This window comes from Ovis aries, chromosome 25 (genome assembly GCF_016772045.2).
Source record: "Ovis aries strain OAR_USU_Benz2616 breed Rambouillet chromosome 25, ARS-UI_Ramb_v3.0, whole genome shotgun sequence".
Taxonomy (NCBI): Eukaryota; Metazoa; Chordata; class Mammalia; order Artiodactyla; family Bovidae; genus Ovis; species Ovis aries.
In genome coordinates, this window is record NC_056078.1 from 42,925,730 (window position 1) to 42,940,655 (window position 14,926).

The 14,926-nt window shown below is 41.4% G+C and overlaps 1 protein-coding gene across 3 annotated transcripts in view; it reads right to left on the reverse strand.

The window, feature by feature from the left end:
- Positions 1–14,926, reverse strand: part of PARG (poly(ADP-ribose) glycohydrolase) — a 120,206-nt gene that overhangs the window by 60,278 nt on the left and 45,002 nt on the right. For all 3 annotated transcript variants that reach the window (XM_027962356.3, XM_027962355.3, XM_042240804.2), the window contains exons 8-9: positions 9,524–9,616; positions 5,773–5,930 (exon numbers count right to left, since the gene is read on the reverse strand). In XM_027962356.3, coding sequence (XP_027818157.1) covers positions 5,773–5,930; positions 9,524–9,616 — 251 coding nt within the window. The remainder of the gene's footprint in view (positions 1–5,772; positions 5,931–9,523; positions 9,617–14,926) is intronic.

Genomic DNA, 14,926 nt, shown 5'->3' on the forward strand with positions numbered 1-14,926 from the left:
AAAAATTCTTTAATAATTTTTCGAACAGGCACAAAAGTTGTATTTAATAAACAGGTTCTTTATACAACCACAATTGCAGATACCAAGGTTCTTTGTTTTCTCTTAATCCTATTCCAAATACTAAAGAAATCAAAGGTAAAAAATGCTTAATTACATGAGGCTTAAAGATAAAGCATCTCATGATCCCTAAGAATACGGTGCAGTTTGAAAAGTAAAAGACCCGAGTGAGATCAAGACTGCCACTAGCAGCCACTTAATCTCTCAAGTGTCTCATCTGTAAAGTTCACCTTCGTTCATTCAACAGGGGCCTACTGAAGGACTACAACGCATGAGATCTTGTGAAACAACGAAGAGCCGAGCAGATAAGCTCTCTGTCCTGCTGAAAGGGTTAAGCAAGCAGTTGTAACAGAGTCAGGCAGGCAGTGCCCCAGGAAAAGCAGGCAACACTACAGCACGCAGCTGACTGCACAGACCCAGGAAGCGCCCTGGAGGCCTCCCCGCAGACACCCGCCGATCTGGCCCAGCACCACCACACTGACTTCTTTTTCGAAAGCCTCCCTAGCTTCACCTCCACCGCTACCCGATTCCGGCTGCCGTCTTCCCTTTCCTGCGGCATCGCAGTAGTCTCCTCAACCAGGTAAACTCACGTCTGGCCCCTCTCCACTCAGTTCCCCCTTGCAGTCAAAACAAACTTTTCGAACTTCAAATCGAATCAAGTGCACCGGCCTCCCTCTTCCCCATGTCAAGTCCTTTAAGGACTTCCTGTTGCCACAGGATGGCCTCCCCAGCACAGCCTCCTGGCCTCCGCTTACTTCTGCAGCCTCTGCTCTCTCTCCAGGCCGCAGCCACAGTGGCGCTCTCAGCCCCTGGGCAGGCTGCGTCCAGCCTGCCACACTCCTGTACGTGCTGCGCCCCTCTGCCCAGAGTGCAATCAACTTTCCTTTCTCCTTGGTAAAAATATTCCTGCTCCCTCTTTCACACTTAGTTCAACAGTTGTTTCCTCAAGGAAGGTCTCCTTGTTAGAGTCTGTCCTTCTCTAACACACTGCCATCGTGCTGCGCACGCATCCTTTGTCTCCGGGGTCCCCAGCCTTCTTGGCCCCAGGGACCAGTTTTGTGGAAGACACCTTTTCCACGGGCCTGGTCAGGGAGATGGTTTCGGGATGATTCTCATAAGGAGCACACAACCTACATCCCTCACACAGGCAATCCCTATATTTACTTTTGTTTGCCAAAGAAATAAAGTAAAATACAATAAACATACCAAAGTGTATTGTTTTTAATAAAAATGTATATTAAGAACTAATAAGATAAATTTTAGAATTTTTCTCCTCATAAGAGAGAAGAGCATTTGGGATAACTTTCCATGCCACTGCAAAGAATTGTGACCCCACTTCTCTGCTGCCTTGTGGAGCTGTCAGAAATGCTGTCTTTATACACTAAGCGGCACTGGAAACAATGACGCTCTCTGGGAATTCCCTGGTGGGTTCAGTGGTTAGAACTTGGTGCTTTCACTGGGTTTGATCCCTGGTTGGGGAACTAAGATCCCACAAGCTGTGCAGCTTGGCCAGAAAAAAAGGAAAAAAAAGGAAAAAGAAGAAGAAGAAAGCGCGGCACTCTCGGAGCCCTGGACACACCTGTAAACTAGACCGTAGCCTGCAAGCACCATTCTCCGATAAGGGAAAACCAGGGCTCCTCGGGAAAATGACTGGTTCTACAGCTGGGTAATAGAAGACATAAGATGAGCCTGGCACCTTATGAGACCAGAAAGTAAAAAAAGACTTTAATAATTTAAAAAAAAAAGGTTGGGGGCTTTTTAAAAGAACACAGATGCCAACCTGAAGGAGCCCTAATGGCCAAATGGAATAATATCAACTCACAGAATAAAATATATGTGATTCTAAAATTGGGTGAGAAGGGATAGCTCTTCTTTACAACAGAATTTCAGTAAATGCAGAAGGAAAGAGAGAAATTAAAAAATCACAATAGGCCAACAGCACAGTAATAACTGTTAGAGACAAGATCCACCGAGAGATGCTAAAGACAGTGGGAAGAAACACAGTGCAGGCATCTGCACAGTGCCCACACACCCCCCAAGGTATTTATTAATCCCAGAGAAAGAGTCTGTAATGTACAGGGCAAGGTCCCAGCAGACACCAGCTTAGTGAGGCCACTGATCCCCAGCAGTAAGACATACCAACATCGAGAGCCCACCGATACGGTGCACAGAGAAGGACACAGGATCAGCTCTCCTGAATCTCTGTCAAAAATGCAATGACCTCACTCCACTTGCGAAAACAGTGTCAGTCAAACCCAGACTGAAGAACACAGCACAAAATAACTGATGAGTTGTCTTTAAAAGTGTCAACATCGTGAACGAAAAGGAAAACTGCAGAACCGGGCAGAGAAGACTCAGCAGCTACAGCACTCCCCTGCAGGGAATGCCAGCCTCCCCAGTGGCTGCCTAAAGCGCCGGGCAGTACGGAGCCCTGCGTATACCGCATTCTTTCCCTACGCTTATGCACCGAATGATGAATTAGGCACGGTAAGACGTTAATGGCAATAACTAATAACAGAGCAGAATAATTATAACAATATAGTAAGCTACGTGACTGTGGCCTTTTGCTTTCGGAATATCCTCCTGTGCGTATTTAATGCCTTTTCCGTCCTAACTAAGCACTTACAGGCAGAGTGGCCACAACTTGCGACTATGACAGCAAAGCCAGCGTGAGTCTCTGTCACCTTCACAAACCCACGGAAAGAAGTGCTCCACAACTCTTCTCAGACACAGTCAAATTGCCATCACCACTACTCGTGTGCCTGGGAGCCATTATTAACTGAAAAAAGGGTTACTTTAACACAGGCAACACAATACCTCAAGAGCTGATCTGGTAACCAAGACAGTCTACTAAGTGAGTAAGAGGCGGGATGTCCTGGACAAGTGGATGATCCAAGTCTCAGACGGGAGGGAGTGGGGCAGTACAAGATTCCATCATGCTACTCAGAATGATGTGCAATTTAAAACTTAACAAATTTTTGTATTTCTGGAAATTTCCATTTTACATTTTCAGACTGCAGTTGACTACAGGTAACTAAAACTATAGAAAGCAAGCCGCAGATAAGAGGGGACTGCCGGGAGCCAGTGTGAGGAATCCCGCCCGTGACAAGGTCATGAGGAAGGAAGCTGACATACGCAAGGCGTGCTCGGACTTCAGGGACCCCTCTGGAAATTCCTAAGCATGTACCCCAACAAAAATCTGCTGGCTTTTGTGCTCTGCTTTTTCACTCTTCTGACATTTTCTGGAAAAAGTCAATTCAGGGCTTTAGTCTTCTGCATTTGAAAGAGTGTTTCAATCCAAATAACCCTCTGATGGCTTTCTAGCCTGCCTGCAGGACTCGTACAGCTGCGCGTGTGATTGTTTGAGGCCTCCTGTCCGCAGGAGGCACAGGAAGCTTAAAACATCCTAGGAATGTAGGAGCTTCCGAGGAGTCAAAATCTTTAGAATAGGACTGATTAAAGGTTTCATTTGTTGAGTCAACATTTGCTGTCAAATTTTCACATCCTTTAGTTGTAGATATAGTTAGAAAAACAAGTAGTAGACCTTGTGTTAGCAACATTAGATCTTTGAGTTAAGTACCTTATTTGTTATATCCCACTGCACCTTTGTTCTATAGAGATGTAACTTTTGGCCAGAAGATAATGTAAATCACCTGAGACCTTTTGTATACCAAATGATGTATAGAAAGAGTCTGAGCTGCGAACGCTACATAATCTTGTGTTACCCATTGATCTCTGTGTTTTATCAAAAGTATAAAAGGCCTTCTGAACAATAAAGGATGGGGCCAGCTTCTCGGGGCCAGCTTCTTGGACCAGCTTCTCTAACTAGTCTCCCGGCCTGGTTTCTTGGGGCTCTGGCTCCCCCCGTGTCTCTCTCTCTCTTTCTTCTTCTCTCTCTTTCCCTCTCTCTGCTCTTTACTTTAACTTCAGGCTGAATCTCCACCTGGAGCGCGGAGGCTCGCCAGGTCTACTTACTTGCCCTGGCTGTTAAGACCCGCGAGAAAGGGAGCTTAAGGCGAGGCACCCTTAGATATTCAAGCGGGCGCTGGTGGCCCAACGTAGATGGTGCAAATTCCTTGTCTGGAATTTTATTGGCCTTCCGCGTAAACCAAGCCATTCAGCCCTCTTCCTCCACTTAATCTTCTTACTACACTATAGTTTCTTAATCTAATCTTTCATTAATAAATAAACAAGTCTTTCCATGCCGACGCCGTCCACCCTTCGAATTCCCTGGATCCACCGGGGCTGGACCCCGGCAGGGGACTACTGAATGCCACGGGGGACAGTGGGAAGATTCTGGAACTGAAAAATAACAGCAGAAAAAAGCAGCTGGAATTAAAATGAGGCCAGCTAACAGCATTACACCAATATTAATTTCCTGGCTTTGACAATTTTCCTACGGTTACACTGTATGGGTACATAATAGCATGACAATAAAGGGAAGTTAGGTGAGTCCTATACAGGAATTCCCAGTACTATTTCTGCAACCTTTTTACATGTCTAAATTAATTTGAAATAAAGTTTTAATGAGACAATATCAAAAATGTAAACTAAAAGAAGCTGCATCAGCACGCCAATGAGCTGTGAACACAGATACAGAACAGAAACGGAACTCTGTCAACTGTGAGCAAAGTCATGTGACTCTGCTCCCTGCCTGCATCTCCTCCGCTCCCTGTCCTTGCTGCCCCACCCCTCAGGGGCAGGAGATGGGGACATTACACACAGTCGACTGGGAAAGAGGGGCATATACTATATCGATTTTCTGAAGGCCCGGTCCTGACACTGGGGGAAAAATTCACACTCTACCCACAGATCCCATAAAGATAATTCTCATGTGAAGAACAGAGACTGGAGGGGTGAGGAGGGGAGGGTGTAGGAAGAGAAAAATTATCTTCATTTGCCAAGAAGATTTGACAGTGTTTTTGTGTAAATTATGGAGAAAGCGATAATCTGGGGAAATGGCTAGAATCTGAAACTTTATCACAATAAACTACTTTAATAAAAATTTAAACATGTTTTTGTCTTTCTTTTAAAAACATTGCATTAATAAATTAATCATGTCTGTAAAAAGGGAAAGTCAACTTTAACTCACACTTTACAGAGTCTTCCCTGGTAGCTCAGACAGTAAAGACTCTGCCTGCCGTGCAGGAGACCTGGATTAGATCCCTGGGTTGGGAAGATCCCCTGGAGAAGTGAAGAGCTACCCACTCCAGTATTTTGGCCTGGAGAAACCCATGGACAGAGGAGCCTGGCAGGCTACATACAGTCCATGGGGTCACAAACAGTTGGACATGACTGAGCGACTTTTATTTCACTTTCAGTTTACAGAAAGGAAGACTCATGCTGCAGCCTTAAATTATTTCGGCATACAAGAAATATAATGTACAACGAACACCCTGTGAATGAATAATCACATCAAACAGGCATCAGGAACCCAGGGCACGTAGAGGGGAAGGACAGGGTAAAGAGGACGAGGGCCCCGGAGTAAGACAGGCCTGAGATCAGCCTTCCCTCTGTCACCCACTGGCTCCTCGGCCCCAAGCACGCTTTGTGACAATGCATTTTAATTATCTTGCTTGCAAAATGCCAAAAGTATCACTTAACTCACTGTACTATAAAGACTGAATTACATAATTGTACATGAAATGTCTGGCAAATCACTCAATGCCAACTTTTTGTATTTTACTGTTAAAAAGGTATTCTCTGAAAACATACCGATTGAAGTTAATATCTGGATAACTGGAATACTCTGATTTCATCTTAGCATTGCGCCTCGGAAACGTGCAGAAGAAAGCATTAGCTAAAAGACTGGCAATCTGTTCCTGTGACATTGTGATGGAATGATTCATCTTCTGTTTCAGGAGCGGTATTGGCTGATAGAGGAAACAAAAAATACAGACAAGAAGAGCAATAATTAGTTTAGCAATTTCAAAAGCAGAGGCACCAAATTGCATTTGCTAAATTAAGGTAGGAATAATTTCAGGACACTCCTGAATCCCTAATTCAGCAATACGGTTGAAGTCAAGGGCAGTTCATTAAGGATGATTGGGAAAATGTACTTGTTTGACAAAGTGCAGATTTCTAATCAATAATAACGACAGTGAAGAGAACACAAACATTACTTGTATTAGTGACAAACAAGATTCCTTTAGCAAGTAAGAAGTAAAAACACATTACCTTGTAATGAAAAATTAAAACAAAGGATGGAAGGGAAAAATGTAATGTTGAGGTTGGCTATTATTGCATATGCTAAATTTTGTTCTCATTTAAAGATTATTGGACAGACTAATTTTTCTATTTCAGTCCAAAATAAAATGATCTATGGGAAATAAATCAATAAATAAGTACTTTCCTTCTAATTCTGAATCACACTTCACATTGACAATTTAAAAGACCCAAACCTAATTTTATTAAAGCAATTAATGGAAAACGCGTGTACAGACTTATTTCCATATAACTTGCAACAACACAGGCATTTCCTACATAACCAAGTTAAGGAAGATGCAGGACATTTTTCCCTCAAGCTTTTTATGTCTGATATGTCTTCAAGTTGTACCAAATCCAAGTTAACTTACCTTTTATTTTTAGCATATTCTACATGAGTATTATGTTCAGTGGGTTTTATTTTAAATGTTTAAACTGTATGGTTTTAAAGACATGCTGGGAAAGCCAATTTATATATCAGCTGTTAAATTTCAAAATGCTCCAATATGATATTTAGAGGTGCTTTTCCTTCTCCCTTCAATAAGACCCAGAAAGAATCTTGGATATCTGCATTAATCTCAAAACAACAGGCAGAGAGAATTGTCCCGATCACACTACAGGAATCAACATTAATATGTACATTATTATCAACGCTAATATGATTAACTCATTAACAACATAAACAATTTAACTTGCCAAAGATATATTTGGATACCAAAGTGAAATGTTAACTTTTACAGCAAAGGTTGCCTTTGTAGTCGAGGACAGAGGACAAAACTAAAACGCTCTCCCCGTCAGCACACTAATGGAAGGACAAACAGTTTTAAGCCAGGAAAGAAGATGATGGCCATGAGTCTGATTTTGGTTCCACCACCTGAGATGTTACAGACTACAAACCTGGGTGCTCTTGAATACACATCCCCTTAAATCCACCTTCTCTCTAAAGCACGAAGGAAGGAGCAGAGGAGAGAGGGGTCCCTATCAACAGGCTGTGCTGTGCTTAGTCACTCAGCTGCGTCAGATGCTCTGTGACCCCATGGACTGAACCCACAGGCTCCTCTGTCCACGGGGATTCTCCAGGCAAGAATACTGGAGCGGGTCTCCATGCCCTCCTCCAGGGGATCTTCCCAACCCAGGGATCAAACCCAGGTCTCCCGCATTGCAGGCAGATTCTTTACCATCTGGGCTACTAGGGAAGCCCAAGAATACTGGAGTGGGTAGCCTATCCCTTCTCCAGGGGATCTTCCCAACCCAGGGATTGAACCAGGGTCTCCTGCATTGCAGGTGGATTCTTTACCAGCTGAGCTACCAGGGAAGCCCCCCAAACAGACTATATTCTGTCAATTATGAACTACAGTGAATTAAAGAAGAATTTAGTTAGGCACTATGGAGAAGGAAATGGCACCCCACTCCAGTATTCTTGCTTGGATAATCCCATGGACAGAGGAGCCTGGCAGGCTACAGTCCATTGGTCACAAGAGTCGGACATGACTTTGCGCTATCTTTCTTTATGTTAGACCTCGGGAAACAAAGATGATCTCCCTTCAGGAAGAATATAGTCTAGGGAAGCAGATATATAAAGACACAAATTACAAAATAATGCGCTAAGGATGATCTGAATGACACAGGAATGATTAACTTTGGCTGGGAGAGAAAAGTCTTCCCAAGGGGCAGAGTCCAAGAGGTAGTGAGGAATCTTATGACCTAGGGGAAAAACCAAGGAGGAAAAGAGAAAAGAATGAATATGAAATATAAGCAAGCAAATAACTTGCAATATAAACAAGAAGAGTTGTAAAATGAACTAATGAGGTGAATTTATTGCTATGTAAAATTGGAAATGTCACAATATGATGCTAACAAATATGGCACACTGGAAAACACTCAACATTTGGAATCAGGTATTTGGACATGGCTTCTGGTTATCCCAAAGGCTATGTTTGTGTTTTCTGCGGGTGTTCCAATGACAGATTGCAATGTGTGGGACCATCCTACACCTTCAGGAACTGCTCCACCCAAACTGTCCCTAGGGCTCCTGTGGATCACCAGTGTTAGCAGAAACCTGGCTAGCATCCATGCAGCCAAGGGGCTGGCCTAGAAATCTCAGACAGAGGCAAACTCAAGCTACTGTTGCGGGAAATAGAGGAGGACAATTATGAACAATAAACCAACAATCTCTTATAACTATCTGAAAATACAGTCTACAAATTCTCTGATAATCCCCCTCCTTGAGAGGCAGAGTATGAGCTAGATGTAGTGACGAAATTCTAATAAAGAGGAAAAAATAAAGAAAGTCACAGTGTGTACCTTCAGATACAAGGTCAAAAAAGGCACTGACCCTTCCTCTCTCTCTCTCTTTTCCGTGGCTTTTTCTGGGAAAGTTAGCAACCATGTCATGAGGACACCCATCAACCTAGAGTCCCATGGCAAGGAAGTAAGGCCTTCTGCCAGCAGCCACGTGAGTGAGCCAGCTGAGAAGTGGCTCCTCCAGCCTCAAACCTTAGGACGACTGCAGTGCAGGCCATTACCTTGACTGCAACCAGGAGAGAGCCAAGTTAGAACCAGTCAGCTAAGCTGCTCCCAAATTCCCACCAGAATCTGAGATAATAAAATTTTCTTGCTTTAAACCACTAAATTTTAAGGTAGTTTGTTATACAGCAATAAATACAACAAAACAACACAGATTCTTTCATTTTAAAAGTTAAGAATGTATCATGGTTCATGGGAACAGTTTCAGTTTACAAGGTGAAAAATTTGGGAGATGGACGATGGTGCAAGTTGCCTAATAATGTGAATATATACTTAATGCCGCTGAACTGTACAGTTAAATATGGTTCTATCACAATAAAAAAGCATTTAAAAAACACATGCATAAAAAGGGAAAAAAGAGTGTACGGTGAATTCATTTGCTTTACAGGAAGGAGTAGGTATTAAACCATTTTGAAGATGAAATGTTCTAAGTCGACTAGTACGTTTTGAAATACTGACTATCCTTTTTGAAAGTTAAAGACTGTTTTAAGAAGTACGAGTGAGCAAACACCGGCACTGTGAACCGAAGCTCGGAAATTGGGTGCTGCATTTTTAATGGCCTCTCGCAGCGTTCTCCTAACCTCTAACCTTCTCCCTAGCAGAGCAAAATCATCAGGCTCCGGCAAAAACTGTTTCCACCTCTCTCTTCTCTCTTTTACCTTGATAATTCAAGTTTAAACAAGATTCAACTGCGAGTCTCAAGAAAGCTACTGAGGAAGAAGTCATTTCCACCAACCTGGGTACAAATATTTGGCAGACAGAGTGCAATCTTCACCATATCAGGCAAAATGGACTGATACAAGTGCTGAGCTTCTGCTTCTTCTAGTACCTGAAAACCAACAGAATATGTTACCAGTGAATAATAACCAATGAACAAATGTCTGTTCTTAAAATTAAACTACATATCTGCTTTTCAGAGGATCCCATAAACAGGCATATTACCATCATGGAATACACGCAAAAGTGTAACAACAGGTACAGTCAGGAATTTATAAGTTGATTTCCAAATGTATGTAATTCACCTTAATGTCCTCTGAAAAGGAATGAAGTATCCCACATGCGAAATCTCTCATATCACATCCACAACTAAATAAAATATTTGCAAAGGAAAAGCAGTACATTCTGCCCTTGGTTACTTCAACTAAAAACTATTAGACCACCAAGAACTCTTCGGAAGCCCTCAAGCGTCTACAGCCTATAATTTAAATAACTCACCATAAAAGCCACACATTGTTTCAGAGCAACTTTTACATGTCAAATCTGATCTACTGGATAGTAAACAAAAAGTTCCAGGTGACTCAGAATTTTCCTTTCACAGGGACCTTTAGGAATTTAAAACCACAATTTCTGTATCATAATTCGAAGTACAAGGAAAACGATATTTATGACCCATTTTTGTCTTATAATTTCCCATCTCTTCAATGCTTTAGAAATTACTTTAGTCTATTTAATCCAATTTTTCTCAAAACATCAGAGCAATTCTTTCAAAACAGTGAAAATGAAAACACTCTTAATTTAGACATTCTATATACACAGTCAGGATTAAACATGTATCTATCTGAAATCACATCTGAACTGGATAGATGAGGTCTCAGTTATAATCCAGTCTGATCCTGTCATTATTAAAGAGAAGAGAAAACTGAGGCCAAGGAGGTTACCCTCATTATCCTAGATTGAATATGTGAATTAGCAACTAAATCAGAACTAGAACCCAAGTGTTCTGGCCTATACTCCACGGCTCTCCCCCACTTCTCTACGTTACCATGTTTGCGACTGATGAGGATATAGACTCTTTAAAAATACCTAGATTCCCTTAGCTAAGAGGAGCTAAACTGAAATAAATATGCATTTGTCTACCTACAGCTACACACTCTATGCGTGTAAACAGAAAAAGTAGCAAAGATAATTTACAGTCACCTTGGTTTTACAAGGAAGTTTTACTATTGAGAATTTTCCTGAGACCAAAGCTTTAAAACTCAAACCTATGCACAACTCCTTCTTTAAATTAGGACAATGGGGAAACTGATGCTCAAAATGAACTGAAAGATACTTACAATTCAGAGAGTGTAGGATTCAATTAATCACAGGTATATTAAAAAAACTAAGCAAGTTAAGAACAGAAGACAATTATTAATTCTGGAGAAAACACAAAGTTGTACAAGAGTAGAAAAGGAATCATATCTCAGATATGAACAGTTTTTACCATCGTACTAAAAAACCAGAAAACTGATCTAACTGAAATGAATATTGTACATATAGTGGAAGAGTGGGAAACGGAAATAAGGCTGTGTTAGAGGTGGTAGGGTTAAGTAAACAGCAGATAAATCCAACAGGTCTCTAACAGGAAGCAAGCACACTGAAAAGAATAAAATGAAGGCTCAAGAGGGTTCAAAGCCTCTCCATTATAAGCCCCTTCAATGCCAATAAAGGGCTTCCCAGATGGCTCAGTGGCTAAAGACCCCACTTGCAACGCAGGAGACAAGGGTTCCATCCCTGGGTCAGGAAGATCCCCTGGAGGAGGGCATGGCAACCCAGTCCAGCGTTCTCGCCTGGGAAATCCCATGGACAGAGGAGCCTGGTGGGCCACAGTCCACGGGGTGGCAAAGGGTTGGACGCAACTGAAATGACTGAGCACAAACAATGCCAAAAAAAGGAAACCTAAATTTAAAAAGTCAAACAACAGGAAGCACTCTACTCCTTTAGAATTCTAACGTAAGCAGTAAAGATGCTTGCTTTCCTGCACCTGAAGATGCATGAAATGCAGTGATGCACTGAAGACATTCAAATTCTTCTTGGTCCTAATTTCTCTCTTTGCTTCTGAAGACACTGTGGCAATTAGAGATTCACAGAAAGTCGAGAAAACGACAGAGAGAGGCCAGCTGACTCTTCGCCCAGTGTCCCTTAGCGGCCACGTTCTGGATTAACTGTAGTACAGTTAATACTGGTACAGCATGTGAATACCGTTCTATGCTACTTTATCACACATACATCTGCTTCACCACTATCAGAATCAAGACGCGGAAGTGCTCCACTCCAGCAAGTGTCTCCCTCCTGCTACTAGTTTACAGTCCCTCCCTCCGTCCAACTCTCCCTGAACCCGAGGAAGCATCACCCTGCTGTCCATCTCTGTAATTCTGCTGTTACACAAATGGGATCATGTGGCATGTGTTTCTTTAAAGACTGAGTTTTTTACTCACCCCGTTTAACATTCTTGAGATCTATTCAAGTCCAGGACCGTATCAAGAGTTAATTCCTGCTGCTGAGTAGTATTGCAGAGTTGACTACACCACCATTTGTTCAACCACTTTACCTGCTGAGGAGCATTTTGGTAGTCTTCAATTTCTGGCTATTACAAACAAAACTGCCTTTCACGTTCACCGGCCTATACTGTTGTGCCTGAAATAACTTCTTGTAAGCAGCATACAGTGTGCCATGTTTTAATCCACTCTGTAATCTGTCTTTTAATTGGTGAACGTTGATTATTTACATTTAATCACTGATATGTTAGAACTTATTAATTTTTAATTTTTTTAAATTTTACCTGCTTTCTTTTCCTTTATTCCTATGGGTTACCTGAATATATTTCAGAATTCCATTTTTATTTATCTAAACTGTATTTGAGCACATCTGTTTAAACAGATGTTTTTTAATTGGCTGCTCTAGGCATTTCTTTATATATGATTTATCACTATTCATCTTGGTGTCAACACTTCACATGCTGCAGTACAGAAATATTCCCTTCAAGGCCCTTTACCTGTCCCCATTATAATTTTAATATTTCTTTACATACACTGAGAACCACATTTGATAGTGTTGAAATTTTTGAAAACAGCAAAACAGAAAATGTCAAAACACTATTTAGAAAACTCAAGAAGAAAACGCTACTATATTTACTATATTTTTACTCTTTCTACTATTCTTTATTTATACAACAAGATTCCATCTTTTATCATTTCCTTTCTGTTTCAAGAAATTCCTTTACACATTCTCTTAGGACAGATCTATTAATGACAAACCGTCTTCCTTTCCTTCATCTGAGAATGTCACTGTCTGTTCTTTAGTTCTGAAGCATATTTTCAACAGATATACATTTCTCTGCTGACAGTTCGTTTCCCTTACTCCTTCAAAAATATTGTGTCATTTCTCTCTGGCCTCCGTGTTATCGATGAGAAATTCACTGTCATTCAAACAGTTTTTGCCCTACAGGCAATGTGCCATTTCTTACTGAATGTTTTCAAAATTCTTTTCTTTGCCTTTAGTTGGAATAAGTTTGACTATGATATATCTTGGCATGGATTTCTTTGGGTTTCATGTAAGAGGTTTGCTCAGCTTCTTGATGTCTTTTATTAAGTTTGGGAAATTTTCAGCTATTATTTCTCGTTTCCAGTTGCTATTTTTCATTATTGTTATTTTCTCAGCCCTGTTGCTTTTTCCTTCTCCCTTTCAGTACTAAAAAGGCACGACTGTTAGATCTTTTTAAACAGTTCCAAAGATCCTTAAACTACTTTTTCAGTCTTTTTTTTTTTTATGTTGTTCAGACTAATTCTTTTGTTTTTTTTCAAGTTCTCCGCTTCTCTCCTCAGTCGTCTCCATTCTCCACTGAGCCCATTCCACTGCATTTGTTTAAAAAAAATCAGGTGCTATTACTTTTCGGTTCTAAAATTTCCATCGGTTCTTCTATACAGCTTCCATTTCTGCTGGGGCTGCTGTTTTTTGCTTCAGGCAGGTCTGTAATTGCTTACTGAAGGCTGCACTGACGTCCTCGTTGGATAATTCCAGCATCTGTGTTGTCTCAGGGTTGGTGTCTGCTGACTGTCTTCACATTCTAGTTGAGGTTTTCCTGCTTCTTGGTGGAGTGATTGTTATTGAAACCTGGGGATCTGGGGTATTGTTCTGAGGCCTTGGATCTTTTCAAATCTGTTTTCACAGGTCTTCTGTGACACAGGAAGGAGGAGCCAGCTCACTGCCATCCGTCAGGAGTGAAAACTCTGCCGCCCTCCATAATTCCCAGGGCAGGGAGGGGAGACGCACCTTGATACCTCTAGGGGGGTGGGCCGGGGGCAACTCTGCTGCCCCAGGTGATTCCCAGAGCGGGGAGGGGAGATGCATCTTGATACCTCTGGAGGGGGCAGCGCTGCAGAGGGTGAGAGTTCTGGCTCCCCACCAGGCCTCTGTTGATACCACCCTGGTGCCCACAGCCCCACAGACTCTAGCTGGTCAGTTTAACTCCACCTTTCAGCTATATTTAGAAGGAGGGATAAAGAGAAGTGTCTATCCAAACATTCTTAACCTAAAGACCTTTACCCTTAAGTGACTAAAGAGGCTGACAGCTTCTCCTTTCGGTACCTGTCCTTGTCTTTTAAAACTGACACATGAGTAGCTGCAGCCACAAGCTTGTGCTGACCGTCACAAGCTTTAAAATATCACTTATTTATCTGATGAAGCATCACTGCACAGGACTTCTTCACAACTGTCAACACTTCAGACCTATGTCTAATGTGGCTTTGAAAATACAAATGAGATGATAAAAAATGTCATTTGAGAACGTAACCAACCCAACTACCATTTTAGATGGAATGCATAATTTAAAAAACTAGTGTGATCTTATGCCCTCCCATATATTATTAACATCTTCATGCAAATCTTAACATTTTACAAATTGATATTTATTTTTTAATATAAATTTATTTATTTTAATTGGAGGTTAATTACTTTACAATATTGTATTGGTTTTGCCGTATATCAACATGAATCTTATTAATCCACATAATGTATTAATCTATACAATGCAAACCAAGATATAAGTAACAAACAGCTTTAAAAATTTAAATCATTGCCTAACTTCAAGGGAAGTAAGAGGCTTAAACATAAATACTTATTTATATCATATATTACTTATAACAATAATGAAGATGATCATAAAGAAATTAAGCATTTGCATGGTGATAAATGGAAAGCTTCATTCAATTCTCCCTGCCCTCTACTGGGCAGTCTGCACAGATGATCACATATGGCAACTGTCCGCGTGTGTGTGTGCACCCGGGAGTCCATACTGTCAGTTTATTCTCATCCCAAAAGTTGACTATGTATATGCTTCATTCAGAACTGATACAAAGATTTTCAAGGTTATGATGCTATT